The sequence below is a fragment of the Oncorhynchus masou genome, chromosome 12 (assembly GCF_036934945.1).
Source record: "Oncorhynchus masou masou isolate Uvic2021 chromosome 12, UVic_Omas_1.1, whole genome shotgun sequence".
NCBI lineage: Eukaryota > Metazoa > Chordata > Actinopteri > Salmoniformes > Salmonidae > Oncorhynchus > Oncorhynchus masou.
Window position 1 is genome coordinate 66,158,356 of NC_088223.1, and position 25,947 is coordinate 66,184,302.

General features: G+C 43.8%; 1 protein-coding gene across 1 annotated transcript in view; it reads right to left on the minus strand.

Moving 5' to 3' along the window:
• Positions 1-25,947, minus strand: part of LOC135550687 (autism susceptibility gene 2 protein-like) — a 489,505-nt gene that overhangs the window by 379,694 nt on the left and 83,864 nt on the right. The window contains 1 exon segment of the mRNA XM_064981711.1: positions 5,580-5,855. Within this exon segment, the coding sequence (XP_064837783.1) occupies positions 5,580-5,855 (276 nt within the window).

The following is a 25,947-nucleotide window of genomic DNA, read 5'->3' on the forward strand; positions in this document are numbered from 1 at the left end:
CGAATTCCGTGCCTAATGCACCAACACAGCAACTCCCTCATAACTCTCTCCTCCAATTTCCCCATTAACTCCTTCACAGTCTCTGCTTCGCTCACCTCCAACACCGGCTCTGTCTCTGGTCTCCTCCTTGGCTCCTCACGATAAACAGGGGGAGTTGGCTCAGGTCTGACTCCTGACTCTGCCCCCCCCCCCCCCCCCCAAGGTGTGGACTCCCGGCCGCAGACCTAAACCCATAGGGGAGGGTCCGGGTGGGCGTCTGTCTTAGACCAGGGCGTGACAATGAGTGTCCCCTCCCATTGTAATAGCAAAATAATAATAATAATACCTAAATTAGCTCAGGTGTAAACAATCACCTTCAAAATCACACATGGGTTACAAGATAAATTCAGGAGTTCCTGTAGGTTTGGTAAGAAGAATGTCCCTCTCCCCACAGGTGTAATTACAATCTCTGAGGGTTTAGAGCTTGATGTAGTCACCTCATACAAGTACTTGGGAGTATGGTGAGACAGTGCACTGTCCTTCTCTCAGCACATATCAAAGCTGCAGGCTAAAAAGTTACATCTAGATTTGGTTTCCTCTATTGTAATCGCTCCTCTTTCACCCCAGCTGCCAAACTAACCCTGATTCAGATGACCATCCTACCAATGCTAGACTACGGAGACATAATTTATATATATCGGCAGGTAAGGGTGTTCTCGAGTGGCTAGATGTTCTTTACCATTCGGCCATCAGATTTGCCACCAATGCTCCTTATAGGACACATCACTGCACTCTATACTCCTCTGTAAACTGGTACACCCATCGCAAGACCCACTGGTTGATGCTTATTTATAAAACCCTCTTAGGCCTCATCCCCTCTAAGATATCTACTGCAGCCCTCATCCTCCACATACAACACCCATTCTGCCAGTCACATTCTGTTAAATGTACCCAAAGCACACACATCCCTGGGTCGCTCGTCTTTTCAGTTCACTGCAGCTAGCGACTGGAACGAGCTGCAACAAACACTCAAACTGGACAGTTTTATCTCAATCTCTTCATTCAAAGACTCAATCATGGACACTTACTGACAGTTGTGGCTGCATTGTTGTCTCTACCTTCTTTCCCTTTGTGCTGTTGTCTGTGCCCAATAATGTTTGTACCATGTTTTGTTGCTACCATGTTGTGTTGTTTTTTAAATATTTTAACTTTACTTAACTAGGCAAGTCAGTTAAGAATAAATTCTTATTTACAATGACAGCCTACCAGGAAACAGTGGGTTAACAGCCTTGTTCAGGGGGAGAACAACATATTTTTACCTTGTCAACACGGGGATTCGATCCAGCAACCTTTCGGTTACTGGCCCAAAACTCTAACCACTAGGGTACCTGCCGCGCCATGTGTTGCTGCCTTGCTATGTTGTCGTCTTAGGTCTTTCTTTATGTAGAAATGTGTTGTCTCTCTTGTTGTGATGTGTGTTTGGCCTATATTTATATATATATATTTTATCCCAGCCCCCGTCCCCGCAGGAGGCCTCTTGCCATTTGGTCGGCCGTCATTGTAAATAAGAATTTGTTCTTAATTAACTGACTTGCCTAGTTAAATAAAGGTTAAATAAAAAATAAAGGTTCCCTCTGCCGGGTACTGAATTGCAAAGCAAACACTCAACCATGAGCACCAAGGAGCTGTCAAAAACACTTTTGTAAAGAAGCATAGTCAAATATAGCCAAATCTATATGAGCAAAGTTTGTAGAGGCCTATCCCAACAGACTCACAGCTGTAATGGCTGCCAAACGTGCTTTCACCAAGTATTAACTCAGGGGGGGGATCATCATCATCAACATGTATTTTGACCTTGTCTTTAGCAGGAGGATTGACTAGACTAGAGGGCATCCTTTCCATGGATGATGACAATGCCAACACCCTTTGCCCTTCACCACTGACTGAAGCAGCTGTACTGTGGTGCCAGCCAACAGAGAGTGTGTGTGTGTGTGTGTGTGTGTGTGTGTGTGTGTGTGTGTGTGTGTGTGTGTGTGTGTGTGTGTGTGTGTGTGTGTGTGTGTGTGTGTGTGTGTGTGTGTGTGTGTGTGTGTGTGTGTGTGTGTGTGTGTGTGTGTGTGTGTGTGTGTGTGAGTGTGAGTGAGTGTGTGTGCGCACCCATGTCTCCTATATGCTCTAATGGCAGCTGCTGTCCCCCTAATCAGTGGCTGCTCCCAGGGCCATGGGCAGGGAGGGCAGACGAGAGTCCTTCAGTCCTGGCCCTAAACACCACTTTGTGCTCCTCTCACTTGTCACAGAGTTTGTTGTCATAGCTCACCTGACGAACACACACACTCGGAGCCAATAACACCCATCTGCCAAGTAGACTAAGCACAAACAAATACACACACATGCGCGTGCACACACAAATGCATGCGCACGCACACACACATGCCCTCGAACCAGTCACCTCTTCTCCCATGCAACTGTAAGTGCCAGACAACCTTGAGAGTGGCAGGTGGCACCATCTGTCTATTATACAGTACATTGGCCCCGGGGCACATAGCTCCAGTATGTGTGAAGGTATCTCTTCACCTACTGCAGGCCCTTACAGAGTGTCAGTAGCTCAGATCGCCAAGTCTAATAAATATTGACACACGTCTACCAAATAAAACAGTGTCTGCGACAGGTAGACTTTTGACAGAATTGACACACAGACAGCACAAAAATGGACCACTGTATACCAACTTTACAGCCCCTAAACTGTTACTTGATCAAACTTTAGGTGTGTATGTAATCACTTCCCTGTGTAGTTTCTCTATGGGTTCAGTAAAGCCAGGTGGGGTAGAGCTCACATGATTAACAGCCTGCTGAAGAATGACCTCTCTCCTGCTGGGATGACACAGACTAATGACAACCTTTGCTCTCCTCCCATCACACAGGGCAGTGCGTGTGTGTGTGTGTGTGTGTGTGTGTGTGTGTGTGTGTGTGTGTGTGTGTGTGTGTGTGTGTGTGTGTGTGTGTGTGTGTGTGTGTGTGTGTGTGTGTGTGTGTGTGTCAAATAGAGCACCAGTCGTCTGGTTGGGAGGAGGGGGATAGTCAGTTCAGAGGAGGGGGATAGTCAGTTCAGAGGAGGGGGTTAAAGAAGGGGATTAAAGTCAGTTCAGAGGAGGGGGTTTAGTCAGTTCAGAGGAGGGGAGTAAAGTCAGTTCAGAGGGGGGTAAAGTCAGCTCAGAGGAGGGGGGACGAAGTCAGTTCAGAGGAGGGGGTTAAAGCGGGGGTTAAGTCAGTTCAGAGGAGGGGGTTAAGTCATTTCAGAGGAGCGGGGTTAAGTCAGTTCAGAGGTGGGGGTTAAGTTAGTTCAGAGGTGGGGGAAAGTCAGTTTAGATGAGGGGGATGAAGTCAGTTCAGAGGAGGGGGTAAAGTCAGTTCAGAGGACGGGGTAAAGTCAGTTCAGAGGAGGGGGTAAAGTCCGTTCAGAGGTGGGGGTAAAGTCAGTTTAGATGAGGGGGGTAATGTCCATTCAGAGGAGTGGAGTAAAGTCAGTTCAGAGGAGTGGAGTAAAGTCAGTTCAGAGGAGGGGAGTAAAGTCAGTTCAGAAGAGGGGAGTAAAGTCCATTCAGAGGAGGGGAGTAAAGTCCATTCAGAGGAGGGGGTAAAGTCCATTCAGAGGAGGGGGTAAAGTCCATTCAGAGGAGGGGAGTTAAGTCAGTTCAGAGGAGGGGAGTAAAGTCAGTTCAGAGGAGGGGAGTAAAGTCCATTCAGAGGAGGGGAGTAAAGTCAGTTCAGAGGAGGGGAGTAAAGTCCATTCAGAGGAGGGGAGTAAAGTCCATTCAGAGGAGAGGAGTAAAGTCCATTCAGAGGAGGGGAGTAAAGTCCATTCAGAGGAGGGGAGTAAAGTCCATTCAGAGGAGGGGAGTAAAGTCCATTCAGAGGAGGGGGTAAAGTCAGTTCAGAGGAGGGGGGTAAAGTCAGTTCAGAGGAGTGGAGTAAAGTCAGTTCAGAGGAGTGGAGTAAAGTCAGTTCAGAGGAGGGGAGTAAAGTCAGTTCAGAGGAGGGGAGTAAAGTCCATTCAGAGGAGGGGAGTAAAGTCAGTTCAGAGGAGGGGAGTAAAGTCAGTTCAGAGGAGGGGAGTAAAGTCCATTCAGAGGAGGGGAGTAAAGTCAGTTCAGAGGAGGGGAGTAAAGTCCATTCAGAGGAGGGGAGTAAAGTCCATTCAGAGGAGGGGAGTAAAGTCCATTCAGAGGAGAGGAGTAAAGTCCATTCAGAGGAGGGGAGTAAAGTCCATTCAGAGGAGGGGAGTAAAGTCCATTCAGAGGAGGGGAGTAAAGTCCATTCAGAGGAGGGGGTAAAGTCAGTTCAGAGGAGGGGGGTAAAGTCAGTTCAGAGGAGGGGGGTAAAGTCAGTTCAGAGGAGGGGAGTAAAGTCAGTTCAGAGGAGGGGAGTAAAGTCAGTTCAGAGGAGGGGAGTAAAGTCAGTTCAGAGGAGGGGAGTAAAGTCAGTTCAGAGGAGGGGAGTAAAGTCAGTTCAGAGGAGGGGAGTAAAGTCCATTCAGAGGAGGGGGTAAAGTCCATTCAGAGGAGGGGAGTAAAGTCAGTTCAGAGGAGGGGAGTAAAGTCAGTTCAGAGGAGTGGAGTAAAGTCAGTTCAGAGGAGGGGAGTAAAGTCAGTTCAGAGGAGGGGAGTAAAGTCCATTCAGAGGAGGGGGTAAAGTCCATTCAGAGGAGGGGAGTAAAGTCAGTTCAGAGGAGAGGAGTAAAGTCAGTTCAGAGGAGGGGAGTAAAGTCAGTTCAGAGGAGGGGAGTAAAGTCCGTTCAGAGGAGGGGAGTAAAGTCAGTTCAGAGGAGGGGAGTAAAGTCAGTTCAGAGGAGGGGAGTAAAGTCCGTTCAGAGGAGGGGAGTAAAGTCAGTTCAGAGGAGGGGAGTAAAGTCAGTTCAGAGGAGGGGAGTAAAGTCCGTTCAGAAATCTCTAGCCTTAATACAACATAATTGCATATACTGAAAAAGGAACATCTGTCTACAGACCTTAATGTAACATGAATTAACTCATATCTGGGATGATATCAGAAACCAAGCCAAGCAGCCCCTCTAATTAGAAAATCCATTTGAGTTTATCCTAATTCAGTTGGAATGGAATGTAACATTGTATAATTTTGCTTTACAAACCTGCTATCGAGGTGTTTACAGCCTGCAACAGATTCTGCAGTACTGTAGCGTATTATCCTCTATCTGTTTGAAATCAGGGCAATCTAGATGCAAATCACTCTCCAATCAAAAACCCCATCATTCAATCCCTTCTTCATCCTTATCAAACACATAGTATGACTGATAATTCCACCGACTCTCATGACCAAAGTGAAAGACAGAAGACTGAACACACACTCAAACAGTTCCTCTTCTACATTCAAGATGATAAAACTAAACGGGTGTTTCCATCCACCATTGCAGTGTGCAGACAAAACCCAATATGCCAACCTGAGAGCCCAAACGCTAGACTGGTCTCAACTCCGCAATACCAGATCTGGGACCAGGCTACCAAAAATGCTGCTTGAGGAGAGGTGGAACTGAGTGGAGAGGAGAGGAGATAGTGTAGTGTGTAACAAGTAATAAACAGTGTACTGACTGGCCTGTGTTTCTTCTGCAGGCTGTTCTTGTTCTTCTTCTTGCCGTTGGTCTGAGGAGCCAGGCGTGGGTTGTTGTTCTCCTGGTCAGAATGCTGGTGATGGTTGCTATGGTTGTTGTGGTGGTTGTCAAGGTGGTTGTTGTGGGCTTTGCGGGAGTCCAGGCTGAATCCGTTAGGGACCCTGGGGGGCTTCTTCTTGTGCAGGGGGCCCGCCTGGTTCTCCTTATGGTTCTCCTGGTTCTCCCTGCACTCCTGGGGCTTCATGGACAGGTCCTTCTGGAGAGGAACAGGAGAGAGGTCAATTTTAGAATAAGGTTGTAGCGTAACAAAATGTGGAAAACGTAAAGGGGTCTGAATTCTTTCCGAAGGCACTGTATATTCTGTAAAGAAAGAGGAGAGAAGAGGGGAGGTAAACACTCCGTTACACTGAAACAAAGTAGTTCAGGGTCAAGTCTTTCAAGCGACAGAGAGCAGAGAACAGACCGATAGCTAGGTCTTTATTTGACCATTTGAAAAATACAACTACAGCCACAAAAGTACAGTGCAGGGGAGAAGGGGAGAGATGACAACTATACTGAAACAAATAAAGTATTTATTATTATCTTGTTGCTGGAGCGTACCAAAAGCAATTACATTCATTTAAATACATAATCCTGACAAAATAAGCTTCCTACACCTGATAAAGAGAGCTCATTACGATGATCATGAAAGTTCAGCTTAAAAATAGATAACAAATTCACATTTACAAATGCCAGTTAGGAAGTCGCTATTGTATCTGTGTTCTCCATTGAGCAGTACTAAGAGAGTCTGTTCTTCTCCCCTACAGAGGCCCACTGTGGGTCATTAAGCACTAACGACGCATTACACTTATTGTCACAGGAGAGTCTCATAGGCTAAGGATAGGAGAGCACCACACTGCCCGTCTGTGATTAACCACATATCTATTAGAGCACGGCTGAGGATGAGGACACTCACACACACAGCAAATTGGCCAGTGTTACCTAGTGTTTATTTTTCCGTGTAACATTTATATTGCTGATTCAGGAGCAAAACTACATCTGTTAAATTAACACTCATTGGTGTAAAATAACTCCAGTGCTGGTGTTAATAACCAGGGTTGAACCAAAACCACGCCCGTCATTATCATCATTATCATATTTCCCAGCGTGCTCTATTGCAGGTTGATTTTTAGAATTGTTTGTTTCAATATCAATGTTTTTACATTGATTGATTAATTAATCTTATACTACTCAAATATAAATGACATACATTTTTCTAAACTAATCTAATCTATTACTTGGACTTATTCCACCCATTACTGAAATGGTAATTCCAGTCTAGATGCTTTCGTTCGTCTCATATCTTAAGCTTCCCAACCCTGTCATTCTGAATTCAAGTTGCGGGTGAATAAAATTCCAAATGTTAGATATCCCCACTCTGGTTGGGTTCCATTAGGATTTACACATCACTTTGCAAACCAGCATAATGTGACTTGTAGGCCTAATGTGGCCTGTACACGCTGAGTTTTAGGCCACTGTATTAAGGTAAAACTAGGCCCTCAAAATAAGGCCTCATGACAGATTGTATTGTCTTAAAGAATTTAATTTCAATGAAAAACATAATCACTTAGGATCTTACTTGGTGAAGGCCACAGGACTGGAAATGAATGAATGCAACAACCATGTCTCTGTCACTAACAAATACAGTCATTGAAGTTCACCCTGTCAACACTCCCACACCCCCTGGTAAAACAGTGAGCAGTTACACCTACACTATACTCCAATAACCAAACAAACCAATAACTAATACACCAACCCTCACATCTCCTGTATTGTGTGCTATTTTCCAACCAGATGGGGTTATACAGTTCAGAAGAGGGGGGGGGGGTAAGTCAGTTCAGAGGAGCGGGGTTAAGTCAGTTCAGGTCAGTTCAGAGGAGGGGGTAAAGTCAGTTCAGGTCAGTTCAGAGGAGTTCAGGTCAGTTCAGAGGAGGGGGTTAAGTCAGTTCAGGTCAGTTCAGAGGAGGGGGTTAAGTCAGTTCAGAGGAGCGGGGGATTAAGTCAGTTCAGAGGAGGGGGTTATTAAGTCAGTTCAGAGGAGCGGGGTTAAGTCAGTTCAGGTCAGTTCAGAGGAGGGGGATTAAGTCAGTTCAGAGGAGCGGGGTTAAGTTCAGTTCAGGTCAGTTCAGAGGAGTGGGGTTAAGTCAGTTCAGATCAGTTCAGAGGAGCGGGGTTAAGTTAGTTCAGGTCAGTTCAGAGGAGTGGGTAAAGTCAGTTCAGAGGAGTGGGGTTAAGTCAGTTCAGATCAGTTCAGAGGTGCGGGGTTAAGTTAGTTCAGGTCAGTTCAGAGGAGTGGGTAAAGTCAGTTCAGAGGAGGGGGTTAAGTCAGTTCAGAGGTGCGGGGTTAAGTCAGTTCAGGTCAGTTCAGAGGAGGGGGTAAAGTTCAGTTCAGAGGAGCGGGGTTAAGTCAGTTCAGGTCAGTTCTGAGGAGGGGGGTTAAGTCAGTTCAGGTCAGTTCTGTGGAGGGGGGGTTAAGTCAGTTCAGGTCAGTTCTGAGGAGAGGGGGTTAAGTCAGTTCAGGTCAGTTCAGAGGAGGGGGGTTAAGTCAGTTCTGAGGAGGGGGTAAAGTCAGTTCAGGTCAGTTCAGAGGAGGGGGGGTTAAGTCAGTTCAGAGGAGCGGGGTTAAGTCAGTTCAGGTCAGTTCTGAGGAGGGGGGTTAAGTCAGTTCAGGTCAGTTCAGAGGAGGGGGGGTTAAGTCAGTTCAGAGGAGCGGGGTTAAGTCAGTTCAGGTCAGTTCAGAGGAGGGGGGTTAAGTCAGTTCAGAGTTCTGAGGAGGGGTTAAGTCAGTTCAGGTCAGTTCTGAGGAGGGGGGTTAAGTCAGTTCAGAGGAGCCGGGGTTAAGTCAGTTCAGGTCAGTTCAGAGGAGTGGGTAAAGTCAGTTCAGAGGAGCGGGGTTAAGTCAGTTCAGGTCAGTTCAGAGGGGGGTTAAGTCAGTTCAGGTCAATTCAGAGGAGGGGGGTTAAGTCAGTTCAGAGGAGCGGGGTAAAGTCAGTTCAGAGGAGCGGGGTTAAGTCAGTTCAGAGGAGCGGGGTTAAGTCAGTTCAGGTCAGTTCTGAGGAGAGGGGGTTAAGTCAGTTCAGGTCAGTTCTGAGGAGGGGGGTTAAGTCAGTTCAGAGGAGTGGGTTAAGTCAGTTCAGAGTTCTGAGGAGGGGGTTAAGTCAGTTCAGGTCAGTTCAGAGGAGGGGGGTTAAGTCAGTTCAGAGGAGCGGGGTCAGTTCAGAGGAGTTCTGGGTTAAGTCAGTTCAGAGGAGCGGGGTTAAGTCAGTTCAGGTCAGTTCAGAGGGGTGGGTAAAGTCAGTTCAGGTCAGTTCAGAGGAGGGGGGGTTAAGTCAGTTCCGGTCAATTCAGAAGTTAGTTCAGAGGAGGGTGTAAAGTCAGTTCAGAGGAGGGGGTTAAGTCAGTTCAGAGGAGGGGGTAAAGTCAGTTCAGAGGAGGGGGTAAAGTCAGTTCAGAGGACGGGGTAAAGTCAGTTCCGAGGAGGGGGTAAAGTCAGTTCAGTGTTCCTCCATAACCATAAGGCAATTTGGTCCTCAAAAATCTTTATCCTTAATACAACATAATTGCATATATTGAAAAAGGAACATCTGTCTACAGACCTTAATGTAACATGAATTAACTCATATCTGGGATGAGATCAGAAACGAAGCCAACCAGTCCCTCTAATGATAAGACCCAATTAGAGAATCCATTTGAGTTTCTCCTAATTCAGTTGGAAAGGAATGTAAAATTGTATTTTCCAACAAGATTGGGTTATACAGTTTGACTAGGGGATCAATATAACAACTAATCTGCCACAAAGAGGCTGTGTAGTGTACTGTACTAGAGCCATCCAAGCTAACCTTATGGAACAAATCAATTATATTATCTGTAAGGGGACTCATTTAGTTCCAGGCTTGTAGTAGCAGCAGGAGGAGCCACTCGTAATACGGTCCAATAAGGAGTGAGTGGGGCAGCTTAGATGACACTTCAGTGTGGCGATCCAGTTGCAGAGACAACAGACAGACATTATAAACTGTCAACTCAAGTGACAGAGTTCCAGAATGGGTAGGTTGATGAGGATAATGGGTTTGGTGGGAGTGTTGGCTCTGATTCACTGAACCATTACCTTTACAACAAAGCCTAATTATCCTCACAGAAAAAGAAACAAATGCTGCATGCATCAACTAATCGTGTTCTCCTTTGTCTTCCACTCTCATCCAATGCAAATAACGCAACAAGACATGCATTGTCATTGTTAGTGTGATGTGTGGTTCTAAGCCTCTTAAAATAATCTGTTGTAATTTTTTTTTAAGACTATCAGTTGTGCATGTTCTTTTAAAGATGGAATCCGCAGCCTCCCGTGTGGCGCAGCGGTCCAAGACACTCCATCGCAGTGCTAGAGGCATCACTACAGACCCGGGTTTGATCCAAGGCTGGTTCGCAGCCGACCGCGAGCGGGATGTCCCATGAGGCGGCACACAATTGGCCCAGCGTAGTCCGGGTTTTGGGGAGGGTTTGGCCGGCTGGAATCTCCTTATCCCATTGTGCTCTAGCGACTCCTTGTGCCAGACGGGCACAGTGCACGCTGACTTTGGTCGCCAGCTGTACGGTGTTTCCTCCGACACATTGGTGCGGCTGGTTCCGGGTTAAGCGAGCAGTGTATCAAGAAGCAGTGCGGCTTGGTAGGGTTGTGTTTTGGAGGACGCATGGCTCTCGACCTTCGCCTCTCCCCAGTCCTTACCGAAGTTGCAGCGATGGAAAAAGACTAACTACTAATTGGATATCACAAAATTGGGGATAAAAAGGGTTGAAAATTACAAAAACATGAAGTAAAATAGGGAATTGGCTGTAAGGGAGACAGTGCCACTATCCGCTCCACAACCGTTGTTATTATTTTGTTGATGAAGTGGAGGTGAGAAGCACTGCCCAACGCAGGATATAGTCTGCTGTTCTCCCATGGATGCAATGACAGAGGGGGAAAATCTGTGTTTGGTGTCTTCTTTGTTGTTGTATCTTAAAACGTGGCAGTTTCACCATTAAGAATTCCAACTTTAACAATGGCAGGACAAATTCCAGGATTCAGATCATATGCCAGGTTTAAGAACATATCATATGTCTAAAATACAGCACAAATCCGTTTTCATGCTCAGACTTCACAACGTGTTTCACTCCTGTGAAGGGTTGAGATACATGTGAAATAGAAAAGACTATACATTGCCAGTTGAGGATTGGAAATGTTTGGGAGAAAAATGAAAAGCAAATGGTTGCCTAGCCTAATGCTTGAGTCTGGAGTAAAACAGTATTAGGAGGGAAAACACTTCTTCCTAGCTGTCAAACTAGCTGTTAATTTCAACAAATTCTGTTGAACAAGTCTCCCAGTATAAAATTGTGAATGTGGATTTGTAGTGCTTTTTCCTCCTGCTGTAAAATAGGACCATTGTCACATTCGCTGTCTTCAAACTCCCTGTCATAAATGAGCCAAGGCGCAGCGTGCATGTAATTCCACATCTTATAATCCAAGTGAAACCTTCACAAAAACAGGTCAACAGAGAACCGACCGTGCCGCAACCTTGACTCACAGAAGATAAATAATTACACACAACATAGGTGGGAAAAAGGCTGCCTAAGTATGATTCCCAATCAGAGACAACGATAGACAGCTGACAACTCGGCCAAAAACAAAGAAATAGAAAACATAGAATGCCCACCCAAATCACACCCTGACCGAACCAAATAGAGAAATAAAACGGCTCTCTAAGGTCAGGGTGTGACACCCATTGGTGATAGTATAGACGGAATTATAAACTTCCAGTCACCTTTAAACTTGTGTTAACTTCAGTATCTCCATATAAATCGCACATTTTGCCCTGACCTTCTCTCCCCTCCTCAACTTAAAAACATATATCTCTCTCTGGAACAAAACCAAGCACGTGTTTGATTATATCTGTTCTGTTCTTCTGACTGCGACTCCCCTTGGAAAACCATCAAACAGAATCAGAGGTTTCAGAAGGCTCAACTTGACAGAACACAATGAAGTAGTTAAACCCGCCAGGCAGAAAAGGCAGTTTGTCTGGGGCCAAGCAATAGTATAAGTGTGCTGTGTGTTCATTGGTGAGTGTGTGTGAGTGTGAGTGTGTGTGATCACCCAGACACAGTGGAGGCCTGCTTAACTAATCAAGCTCCACTCAGATCTGTGCTGGGAGCAGGTTCAGATATCATTGCACCATACACCAACCCACAACGCTAAACACAGAGAAGCTATCCAGATAGCACTGAACCATACAGCATCCACCACGTGAAACACAGAGAAGCTATCCAGATAGCACTGAACCATACAGCATCCACCACGTGAAACACAGAGAAGCCATCCAGATAGCACTGAACCATACAGCATCTACCACATGAAACACAGAGAAGCTATCCAGATAGCACTGAACCATACAGCATCCACCACATGAAACACAGAGAAGCTATCCAGATAGCACTGAACCATACAGCATCCACCACGTGAAACACAGAGAAGCTATCCAGATAGCACTGAACCATACGGCATCCACCAGGTGAAACACAGAAAAGCTATCCAGATAGCACTGAACCATACAGCATCCACCACGTGAAACACAGAGAAGCTATCCAGATAGCACTGAACCATACAGCATCCACCACGTGAAACACAGAGAAGCTATCCAGATAGCACTGAACCATACAGCATCCACCACGTGAAACACAGAGAAGCTATCCAGATAGCACTGAACCATACAGCATCCACCACGTGAAACACAGAGAAGCTATCCAGATAGCACTGAACCATACAGCATCCACCACGTGAAACACAGAGAAGCCATCCAGATAGCACTGAACCATACAGCATCTACCACGTGAAACACAGAGAAGCTATCCAGATAGCACTGAACCATACAGCATCCACCACGTGAAACACAGAGAAGCTATCCAGATAGCACTGAACCAGAAAAGCTATCCAGATAGCATCCATACAGCATCCACCACGTGAAACACAGAGAAGCTATCCAGATAGCACTGAACCATACAGCATCCACCACGTGAAACACAGAAAAGCTATCCAGATAGCACTGAACCATACAGCATCCACCACGTGAAACACAGAGAAGCTATCCAGATAGCACTGAACCATACAGCATCCACCACGTGAAACACAGAGAAGCTATCCAGATAGCACTGAACCATACAGCATCCACCACGTGAAACACAGAGAAGCTATCCAGATAGCACTGAACCATACAGCATCCACCACACTAAACAACAGCGAGAGTGAGTGATCCTAGAAATAGAATGAATTCATATTGGAAAATGATGCGGCACATGACAAAAGCAGAAGATGACTACTGTATAAGAATATATGTTAATTCGGCAAAAGCAGAAGATGACTACTGTAGAAGAATTGATGTTAATTAGGCTTAAAAAGTAGAATCCCTTATGAGCAACGCTACTTGAGATGCAATATTATTTTGAGTTCAATTCATTTGGATTGTTCAACATATTGTTATTCACCCTTCATGGAAAGGCATCGACTAAATCAGTAGACATGTCTATAATAACAGTACTATGAATAACAGTACTATACCTCACAGTATCCATCTCTCTGTTGCCTAGAGAGTGAGAGAGGATAAAGAAACTTTCCATCCCAGCCGTGGTGAATCAGGAGGAGAAGAAAGTAAGTGGGCACTTCATGGCTATGCTCTGCCTTTACCAACTGCATGACTCAAATACACTGAACAAAAATATAAACACAAGTTTCCCATATTTCATGAGCAGAAATAAAAATTCCCAGAAATGTTCCATATGCTCAAAAAGCTTATTTCTCAGACATGTTGTACACAAATGTGTTTACATCCCTGTTAGTAAACATAATCCATCCACCTGACAGGTGTGGCATACTAAGAAGCTTATTAAATAGCATGATCACTACACAGGTGCACCTTGTGCTGGGGACAATATAATGCCACTAAAAATATGCAGCTTTGCTACACAATACAATTCTACAGATGTCTCAAGTTTTGAGGAAGCGTGCAATTGGCATGCTGACTACAGAATGTCCACCATAGCCGTTGTCAGATAATTTAATGTTAATTTCTCTACCATAAGCCGCCTCCAATGTCGTTTTAGAGAATTTGGAAGTACGTCCAACCGGCCTCACAACTGTAGACCACATGTAACCACTCCAGCCCAGGACCTCCACATCCGGCTTCTTCACCTGCTGGATCGTCTGAGACTAGCCACCTGGACAGCTGATGAAACTGGGTTTGCCAAACCGGAGAATTTCTGCACAAACTGTCAGAAACCGTCTCAGGGAAGCTCATCTGCGTCCTCGTCGTCTTCACCAAGGTCTTGACCTGACTGCAGTTCGGCATCGTAACCGACTTCAGTGGGCAAATGTTCACCTTCGATGGCCACTGGCATGCTGTAAAAGTGTGCTCTTCATGGATGAATCCCTGTTTCAACTGTACCGGGCAGATGGCCGATAGCGTATATGGCATTGTATATGCGTATATGAGCGGTTTGTGAACAGAGGACCCATTAAGCATGTTTGGAATGCTCTGGATCGACCTGTACGACAACGTGTTCCAGTTCCCGCCAATATCCATCAACTCCACACAGCCATTGAAGAGGAATGGGACAACATTCCACAGTCCACAATCAACAGCCTGATCATCTCAATGTGAAGGAGATGTGTCGTGCTACATGAAGCAAATGGTGGTCACAGTAGATACTGACTGGTTTTCTGACCCACGCCCCTACCTTTTTTTAGGTATCTGTAACCAACAGTCTTGTGAAATCCATAGTTTAGGGCCTTATTCATTTATTTCATTTGACTGATTTCCTTTTATGAACTGTAACTCAGTAAAATATTTGAAATTGTTACATGTTGCGTTTATATTTTAGTTCAGTGTGTATTTACCAGTCAAGGCTGCTAGAAGACATTGAAAGCTGCTATTCTATGGCCTATGTTACGCAAGGAATTCAATGGCCTAAAGTAAGCAATACTACAACTGCTGTTCAGCAATGTGTCTGGAGACAAGCAGACTAACAGCTCCGCTCTGTCTAATGTATGAGTGGTATAGCAGCGAGGGCGTCACAGAGGCAGAAATAAAAGGGGGTGATCATTTCTACAAAGAACACATCATTGGCAGTTTGAAAAGGTTAGGAGAATGCTGAATAACCATGGCTCATGATTCATACCCAGGGACACGAGATAAACTGCAATGAAGCTGCCACTCACAGATGTATGTGGATAGAGAGAGGGAGAGAGCAAGATCAGAGAAGATCAACTGAGATCAGCTCTAAGTATCTCATAATGTTCTAATAGCTTTGGAACCATTCTGTCGCTCAGGGCTCTAGGGTAGAAAGAACCGCTGGCAATACCACTGTCTCACATTCAAATCAAATCAGGGAGGTGCAGTTGCCGTACCAGGCTGTGATACAGCCCGACAGGATGCTCTCGATTGTGCATCTGTAAAAGTTTGTCAGGGTTTTGGGTGACAAGCCAAATTTCTTCAGCCTCCTGAGGTTGAAGAGGCGCTGTTGCGCCTTCTTCACCACACTGCCTGTGTGAGTGGACCATTTCAGTTTGTCTGTGATGTGTACGCCATTGTAAAGGTCTCTCTGGTATCAGCAGTGGCTCAAAACAAACCCCCTCTTCCTCTCTGCTAGCGAATGCTTTCAAGTGCAGATAAGACAACGTCTCGAGTGTATACAAAGGCAAGGGTGTCTGAAGCCTCTACAGCCAGTGAGGCGAGGTGAGCAGTGAATTACTCCCCAACAGACAACACCATCTACAATGTGTTTATCCGCACACCTCTGTCTCTGTCTCCTGTGTTGATATGATAGCACATCCTGACCAATATTGGGCCTAGCAGCAGACTTCAAAAAATCCATAGCCAGCACACACACATAGATACTGTAAATACACACCTGCACAGGTGCACGGACACACGCACCAAACGCACACCAGTCTGGACAATCTGCTGGCATGTGCCTCATACAACAGAGACAAACACTTTTTTTCTCTCTCCCTCTCTCTCTGTTCAGACAAACAGCACAACAAAAATGTTAAATAAACTTGACAAGAGGATATCTGCTGATCTGATTTCCTGATTGTGTTGGTTGTTCAACAACAGCAGACCCTTGGTGAGTTCATTTCACACACAGGAGCCTAACAGGCTGGGGACTGGAGATGGGGAGCCTCGATCTGAAGGAAGAACAGAAGAAGAAGAGATTCCATTTGTATCTCTCTTCTTGTATTATTCCTTCACTCTGCTTGGTCCCGAGAGCAGCACAACCAGTCCCCCTCTCTAAAAGTACAGCAGCGCAGCGCTGTGTCATGGCTGTCTCTGCTCAACAGATCATATCAAAGAATTACAACGCCTGCTGTCTGCTGCATCAGAGACTCAGGGAGAGGCTCGGGAGAATCATCATAACATGCATGCACTGCTTAGCAATATGATGACACCCTCTGGCAACATAATGTAACAGACTAGGAAGATGTCTAACTGGAACAATTCCCATTAAGCTATAAAACTACCTTTCTAGCTCAATGCAAAACCAACAGATCCAGATCTATGTGTGTAACGTATTAGGTTAGGCATTAGAACTACAGTATAGTACAGTAACCACACACAGTGCAGAGAAACATTACCAAGCCCTGACAGCACAGCACCCTAATGAGAGGCCAACATATTTGGCATCAGTCATACAAGCACACAAAATTTACCCTCATGAAATAAACATGAGGAGTGGAGCACTGAGTGTGTGTGTGTCACATTGAACAGATAGAGCCTGTCAGGCTGGTTATTCTGATGGTAATGAGAAGTACTGGCCTTCTAAAAGGCAATACGGTGGTATTCATTAAGAAGGCTGCATTTACACAAGCAGCTATTTTTCCCCCACTAATTGACCTTCTGACCAATCAAATCAGATCTTTTTCAGAGCTGATTGGTCAAAAGATCAATTAGTGAAGCAAATATCTGAATTGGGCTGCCTGTGTGAACAGCCCATGTAGCGTAGATTGTAAAGATCATAAATAGTAAATAGTCAGAAAGACAGTCATCTTGTACTGAAATCTATCAAATTGTGGCAGACATAGTAGAGTGGATTTCCTCTTTGAAGCCCTAACCCTCTTCAGATTAACTAATTCCTCCTTATTTGATGACAGATGCGAAAGGAAATGAAGCGTTTGCTTGAACAGGCAGAGAGAAAGAGATTGGACATTCATATATATCTATTCAATGCAGTGGATCACATTATTACTCATTTGGGCCTATTCATTTACTACTATTAGATGATAATTTAGGGGAGGAAACTATGCAAAACAAACAAACCCTTGGCAAGAACACATAATAAGACGCAGGCTATAACTGTAGGCTATAACTGTAGGCTATAACTGTAGGCTATAACTGTAGGCTATAACTGTAGGCTAAACTGTAGGCTATAACTGTAGGCTATAACTGTAGGCTATAACTGTAGGCTAAACTGTAGGCTATAACTGTAGGCTATAACTGTAGGCTATAACTGTAGGCTATAACTGTAGGCTAAACTGTAGGCTATAACTGTAGGCTATAACTGTAGGCTATAACTGTAGGCTATAACTGTAGGCTAAACTGTAGTTTATAACTGTAGTTTATAACTGTAGGCTATAACTGTAGGCTATAACTGTAGGCTATAACTGTAGGCTATAACTGTAGGCTATAACTGTAGGCTATAACTGTAGGCTATAACTGTAGGCTATAACTGTAGGCTAAACTGTAGTTTATAACTGTAGGCTATAACTGTAGTTTATAACTGTAGGCTATAACTGTAGGCTATAACTGTAGGCTATAACTGTAGGCTATAACTGTAGGCTATAAACTGTATAACTGGCTATAACTGTAGGCTATAACTGTAGGCTATAACTGTAGGCTATAACTGTAGTTTATAACTGTAGGCTATAACTGTAGTTTATAACTGTAGGCTATAACTGTAGGCTATAACTGTAGGCTATAACTGTAGGCTATAACTGTAGGCTATAACTGTAGGCTATAACTGTAGGCTATAACTGTAGGCTATAACTGTAGGCTATAACTGTAGGCTATAACTGTAGTTTATAACTGTAGGCTATAACTGTAGGCTATAACTGTAGGCTATAACTGTAGTTTATAACTGTAGGCTATAACTGTAGGCTATAACTGTAGGCTATAACTGTAGGCTAAACTGGCAGCAGCATAATCAGACATTATACATATTTTAGACATTCACTGCCTTACATGATATAGTCATTTAGCCGAGCAGACCATGAACATATTGCTGTATCTCAAAATGTTCCAAATGCACAAAGAAAGTGAACAGAGGAGGATTACTGGGATAATGGCAATACAGACAATGAATAATGGGGAAAGAGAAGAGAGAGAGAGTACTCAGATGAGGTGTGGTTTCAGAGTAAAGCTGAGAGTTTCTCTTTCTGCTCTTTCCTCTCCCCTTCTCTCTCAACCATCTCCTCCATTATTCAGACCACCATAGGGAGATACTAGGGAGGAGGGAGAAATCCTGCATACGTACTGTATAGGTCACTGCTGTTCTGTACTCTAACTGTTACCATTCATTTCTGTGCTCAATAACTCACAGGATTTAAGTGTGTATCCTTTAGTGCTCTAAAACACAAGTTGTTTGCGCACTGCGGTGATGCCAGGAACAACAATGGTAGTACAACAACAGCTCTCCTGGGATCTCGAGAGGTAATGCTTGATTTAACAAGACCTTTTTTTGTGATTCTCAGCAGAAAATGCTCCCTGGAAAATGCTCTCTGTGAGAGGACAGAGGGAGGAATAGTGAATAGCAGTGGGCAATGTTGAAAGCTGAGTTTTTAGCGCTGATGACAGCTGAGTTTCTCTCTCCTCTCCTGCAAAACCAAACTGTTGTCTGTCAGGCTATGGAAGCAGCAGATTATCTAGTGACAGTGACAAACTGACATGCTGCCTTTGATTTGCACATGCACAGTTTGGTGCGAGACAACCGTTAGACGCGATGATGTGTTCCTCTGCATGAGCTTAGCTAGCCAACATCGCCATAACATCACCTACAAACGTCATCGGGGATTTCGATTGGAGAAGCAGCCTGACAATGTAAATACTGTACTGTTTTAGCTAGAATCAAGCTTATTTGTCTTGAGATAAACTGACTAGCCAGGGAATGCAGGCTAGATACTTTGTTCGCACCTGGAAGTGTATGTGGGAAAAAACTTGGGAAACCTTTCAACGTGAAATGTAGGCCTGGAAATAGGTGGGTGCTTACAATAACTAAGTACATGGTTGAACTCAGTGTGTCCTCCATAATACCCATTCCTCCCTCCTCCACCCATCCCTCCAGTGACGTGATGTTTCTAATGGGATAGCATGGCTTCAGTGAAACAGGCAAGGTTGCTTAGCAACTGGGTACAGCAAGCACATCATGAGACTGCACTGATGCTCACTCAAACCTCTATAACCTGTCTCACTCAAAACTCCATAACCCGTCTCACTCAAACCTCCATAATCTGTCTCACTCAAACCTCCATAACCTGTCTCACTCAAACCTCCATAACCCGTCTCACTCAAACCTCCATAATCTGTCTCACTCAAACCTCCATAACCTGTCTCACTCAAACCTCCATAACCCGTCTCACTCAAACCTCCATAATCTGTCTCACTCAAACCTCCATAACCTGTCTCACTCAAACTTCACTAACCTGTCTCACTCAACCCTCCCTAACCTGTCTCAATCATCTCTTAATAACCTGTCTCACTCAACCTTCCATAACCTGTCTCACTCATCTCTCCATAACCTGTCTCACTCAAACCTCCATAACATGTCTCACTCATTGGGCGGCAGGGTAGCCTAGTGGTTAGAGCGCTGGACTAGTAACCGGAAGGTTGTGAGTTCAAACCCCCGAGCTGACAAGGTACAAATCTGTCGTTCTGCCCCTGAACAGGCAGTTAACCCACTGTTCCCAGGCCGTCATTGAAAATAAGAATGTGTTCTTAACTGACTTGCCTGGTTAAATAAAGGTAAAATAAAATAAAATCTCTCCATGACCTGTCTCACTAAACCCTCCATGACCTGTCTCACTCATCTCTCTATAACCTGTCTCACTCAATCATCCATAACCTGTCTCACTCAATAACCTGTCTCACTCAAACCTTCATAATGTGTCACTCAATCATCCATAACCTGTCTCACTCAATCTTCTATAACCTGTCTCACTCAATCTTCTATAACCTGTCTCACTCAATCTTCCATAACCTGTCTGAGTACTTGCTGCTCTCTCAATCAATACATGACAAATCTGAACATTTTGTTTAAGAGAAACTAATCTTAGCTTTCTTAATACAGCACAGTGCAAACCAACTCTGACATAATTATGCTGTATCAACCATTTAAATCTGGTTAGACAAAGGAATCAAGTCTAACTCAAATCTCTTTGATTACAATGATAAAAGAGGAACTGTTGGGACATGTGCTGCTGCATTCTCCCAAGTCATGACAAAACACTGAAATTGAAGTTGGTAGATAACCCAAAAAATGAAATAATAATAAAGTTCACACCAATGACAAGAATTCAGTCCAACATTCAATTCAAACATTCACAATACTCAGCTGGGTACAAAAAATCAACTAAATCAACACTGTTTTTTGAGGTTAAGTGCACTTACAATAAGCTACAATATCACAATCAGTGAACTAAGGACTGGGCATTATAACATACCCAATAATGAGTTAATGCCATTGCACAAACAGGTGTTCGGTTAATGTTCAGTTAAATCAATAGGTTAGCGCATGCTGTTCTCTGTGAGAGGCGAGACAAGATCTATTTCCTCCTCCTAATGTAAAACTCTATAAGCCAAGGCTTCATTCCTGCTCTCCAGCGACCTGCCACCTGCACTATTTATAGGTTGTACACATTAAAGCTAACAGTGGAACGTGAACTCACAGGCCTCAGCCCAGGCATGGCCTTGCCATGCTTAATAGAAACAGAGTGAAAGCCAGGCGAGAGCGGGCGCCAGGGCAGTAGTAATGGGCATTCTGGCTATTTTCAGTGAGCCGGCTCTTTTGGCTCCCAAACGGCTCTTTAAAAAAAAATGTGTTTTGTATTTTTACAAGTCAAACAGTTTGCAATAGTTGTTTGCGATAGACTATGATTGGTGTTAAAAACAATTCTTATTAAATTAAATCATACCACAATGTATTTAAAAATGCATTGTTTTTTATGAAACAGAATGGTATTAAACATTTGCATTTAAAGTATAACGTTTTAATGTATATAAACAAAGTGCATATAAATCTAACCATTCAAAACTAATACAATCTGAACAGCATAATAGAATATTGCACCATATCAAAGAAAAATAAATAACAATTTGCAAAACTGCAGCATCCCACAAATATAAATGAATGTAAAAAAGAAGGATGGCTACTGATGGGACATTTTACGCTCTGTAACCAGGTTTCCATCCAACGTTTTTATGCGAGTAAAGAACATGTTGGATAAAACTACATGACAGGCCTGATGGAAACAGCAAATTTGTCAGCACGCTTTCCAATAGTCGACAACACACAATACGCTAGATAAGGTAAACATGGAGTCGCGCAATGTTGTGTAGTCCTCCCACTACAACTCGGGAAAGCAGGCAGTTTGCTACAGATGACATAAGTTATGATGAACTTCACAAGATGATGAGTGAAGTGCACGGCGATGAGCTTGATGCACCTTTCCAATAACTATTGAGGGTTTTATTCTGGTGATACGCTGATCTCGCTCTTTTGTCCATAATAATCTCATTACGCAGGTAGCCTACCTGCACTGTAACTGCAAGTTGTTGCCTAAAGCACAACATACCAAAACCAGTGGGCACATTGTGACAAAACTATCAGTAGAGTTGAAAATGCAATGGAAACTCATTTAACTTGTATACTTTATTCGGTACATGAGAATTTAACCGCAAAAGTTATTTTTATGTACACTACATTATCACGCACAGCACTTTATCTGCAAAAAGTCAATTTGAAACCTAGCTTGTGGTCCTGGGAGCAATAACAGCCTGGAGAGAGGAATCATTCAACAGGCATTCTAGACTAGAGAAACTCTGTGCTTTAAGTTACTACTTCGTCCTTGGCAATAGTGATTTAGACAAAGCCCTGATGTAGAGAAGGACATAGGTGAGGAAATGATGGTGTAGCTAAACCAGATAGTTTTATAATCATACAAACTACGTGTCACACCCTGACCATAGTTTTCTTTGTATGTTTCTATGTTTTGGTTGGTCAGGGTGTGAGCTGAGTGGGCATTCTATGTTACATGTCTAGTTTGTGTAGTTCTATGTTTGGCCTGATATGGTTCTCAGAGGCGCCAGAGCCCCTCTGCCCAGAGCAGCTGTCCCTCTGTCCCGAGCAGCTGCACCTCTGTCCCGAGCAGCTGCACTTCTGTCCCGAGCAGCAGCCCCTCTGTCCAGAGCTGCTGTCCCTCTGTCCCGAGCTGCTGTCCCTCTGTCCCGAGCTGCTGTCCCTCTGTCCCGAGCCGTTACACTACGTTGGTTTCTATAAGTTGATCTGGGGTCACAGGCCCTGTCCTTACCATCTTATCTGTGATCTGTGCTTTCCTTTCCCAAACTAACCATTTTGCATCTCAGGACATGGTTTTATATAATATGTTAGTATAATTTTGTGGCCGGTGTGCTTTGCATGGGCTGAAGAGATCATACACCAAGTTAAGGAAAAAACATACCAAAGCCCCTGAGAAAACAAGAGAGACGACAACAGAATGAAAATGCGACAACATCACGAAAATATTTATTGGAAATACTAACGTGATTAAGGGCCAAAGTGGTTTCTCTACTCCGTTAAGTCTTGGTAAACTTGTCTAATCTCATTGACCTACATAAAGATCTCAACGTTGTATCTGTCCCATTATGGTGTCTGAGAGTGCAAAGGTAACACCATCAGTGATCGACCCGTCATTCAGGGCAGGTGGAACAGAGTCCCACATGTTTTGAGACCCACATTTTTTGCTACATTTTTTGTTTTAAGTATACTTTTTTTGGTGGGAGGGGGCTTGCCTGTTTTGCATTTCATTTTGGCATTAATACGTGTCAAATATCAGTTTGCAAACAATGTAAAATAAGTTAATAAATCTGCATAAAAACATGGTCTCTTTTTTTGCTTTCTTGAGTAAGGAATTTCAAAAATGCAGGTGTTTCAGCTTAGCTCAGTGCTTTCTGTGGTGTTGGGGCAGCCAGGATATGAAGAGAAATAATGAAGAGTAATTATAGATAAAATGTATTGGTGCTCATCGGCCATGAACATTACACAAGTTGGAAATCGCAAATTCAAGAATGAGTGGTTTGGAAAAAATCAGTTGCTAACTGCAAGCATTGCAAAGCAATCACTAGCCTGCTATTCAGTGGAGTTTCTGTGTGGTCCCAAGTCTGGAATTAAACATTCAACATTGGCCATGCTGTCAATGAAGCATGATTTGTGCCGCGCTCAAAACAACTGTTAACGAAATCTAATTTCAGTGAGTTCAAGACCACTGGGAATTCAGGAAAAAACGAGCTCCAACTGGAAAATAAGTTTTGAACGGTCATCCAACTCGGAATTGTACATAAGGAACTCGTGCCCCCTTCTAGAGGTACGACCTGAAGATCACTGATGTCATCATGATTCAACCGCGTTTTTTTCAGAGGGCCCAGTTGTTTTGAAAGCAACATAAATCCAGAGAATCTCAGACTTTGATGGCAAAGTGATGATAAAATTTGCCCACGAATGACCGCCATGACACAGAGGACAAACACTGTAAACACACTCCCACAGTCTAAAGAGGCTGCTGATTTCTCTCTCAGTCCCTCCTGTCTGTATTATTGCTGGGGATACAGTGAAAGGCACTTGACCATAGGGGTACCAATTAGGTACAGTAGAAAGTATTTATACTTTCTTAAGTGTAGTGGCATGGCTGGCATGCATCTCACAATTGTTGTTTTTGTTTGCCCCTCCAAGAGCTACATGCTAAAATCGCCACTTAGCGCCATTGAGGCCAACTCCATTTTGAAGTAGTCCATTTTCTTCTTCTACTACTTCTAGTAGATACAGACAGGCGGGATAGAGAGAAATCAGCAGCCTATTTAGACTGTGGTAGTGTGTTTTCAGTGTTTGTCCTCTGTGTTTCATCGTCCTGAAGCTATGGCTGACCAACAGGCATTATATCAAACAGCCTCAAAAGACAGGAGGGGTGTTCATTTTTAGCTTAACTCAACCACCAACAAAATGGGTGGATGCAATGTGGAATGGTGGATTTATCTGCATGTAAACCAATAACTAAAAGACAAACAGATACAACGCTGCTAAATAATGATCAGGTGCATCAAAGCTGGATCGAGAGACTGAAAAACAGCTTCGATCTTAGGTACAGTGCCTTAACCATTCTTGTGTGTTCAAAAAAATATTTGTATTTAAAATAAAATATATATATAAAACCCCTTGATGCAGGTGAGAGTAAATTGCCAACCTTGGCTTTATACCTGTTCAAACAACACACTCCAGGTGGCAGGGTCTGGATTGTATTCCTGAATGCCATCAGCAGGAATGTTAAAACAGAAGTGCTGGTACTGGAACTATACTTGAAGGAAACAAGAAACACTGCAGCTTGAACATTCAAAGACATAATTACCCGCATTTAACAATGTATTAAAATTTAATTGGTTTAATCAGCTATCTCAAAATAGTCAACGAAAATGTCTCTGTGCACAAGCTGTCCACCAATGACTTAATTTGATGTGAATATGCAAATGGTGTTACTCCAAATTAGCTCGAGACGGATTCACGCTACACCAGCAAATTAGTACCATGATGTTCCACCCAACAGCTTCTCAACCCCGGCCCAATTCTCCATGCCCCCCTCATACTGACTACCTCCATCCCCCCATCCTGACACTATTGAGTTTACAATAAATTACATGATTTCCAGAGGTGGCACAATGTGTTATGTGTGTCCAATACCCCACAAAACCAAATAAAAAAGAAACACATTACAACTGTATAGGCTATCAGAAAAAAGCACACACTTCCTTAATAGTCCTGGAGTGGTTGGCCAATCAGAACTTAGGCTCTTTAAATCTCTTTAGGAAATTGGCGGTGATGAATCCCTACGGAATGAACCATCTGTATTAAACCCGGGAATAAATGATCTAAGACAACAAGAATAGTACTTCTGAATGAGGGAAAAGCAGTTTCTTTTCAATCAGACACTCTAATGAAATATTAGAGAATCTTACCTCAACATTAAGCCTCACTAGGCCAGCACCATTCTTTATGTTATGGCACCGTTTCAACTCTCTGTGCCTGTTTGCTGCTGTTTATCAGCCAAATCAATTATTATAACAGATCTTATGCAGACTGAGAATACACACACACACCATGCACACACACACTCTGGGAGGCGTTCCAGAAGTACAAAAGAGTAGAACGAAATAGATATTATAATATACACTGAACAAAAATATTAATGCAACATGTAAAGTGTTCGTCCCGTGTTTCATGAGGTGAAATAAAAAGCTTATTTCTCTCAAATTTTGTGCACAAATTTGGTTACATCCCTGTTAGTGAGCATTTCTCCTTGACCAAGATAATCCATCCACTTGACAGGAGTGGCATATCAAGAAGCTGATTAAACAGCATGATCATTACACAGGTGCACCTTGTGCTGGGGACACTAAAATGTGCCGTTTTGTCACACAACACAATGTCACAGATGTCACATGTTTTAAGGGAGCCTGCAATTGGCCTGAGGACTGCAGGAATGTCCCCCAGAGCTGTTGACAGAGAATTGAATGTTCATTTCTCTACCAAGCCGTCTTCAACATTAGAGAATTTGACAGTATGTCCAACCGGCTTCACAACTGCAGACCACGTGTAACTATGCCAGCCCTCCACATATGGCTTCTTTACCTGAGGGATCATCTGAGACCAGCCACCCGGACAGCTGATGAAACTGTGGGTTTGCACAACCATAGAATCTCTGCACAAACTGTCAGAAAACGTCTCAGGGAAGTATCACCTGCACGCTTGTCTGGGTCTTGAACAGACTGCAGTGTCGTAATTGAGTCGTAATCGACTTCAGTGGGCAAATACTTGCCTTCGATGGCCACTGGCACACTGAAAATGTGTGATCTTCACAGATGTATCCAGGTTTAATCTGTACCGGGCAAATGGCAAACAGAGTGTATGGTGTCATGTGGGCTAGAGGTTTGCTGATGTCAATGTTGTGAACAGAGCGCCAAATGGTGGCGGTGGGG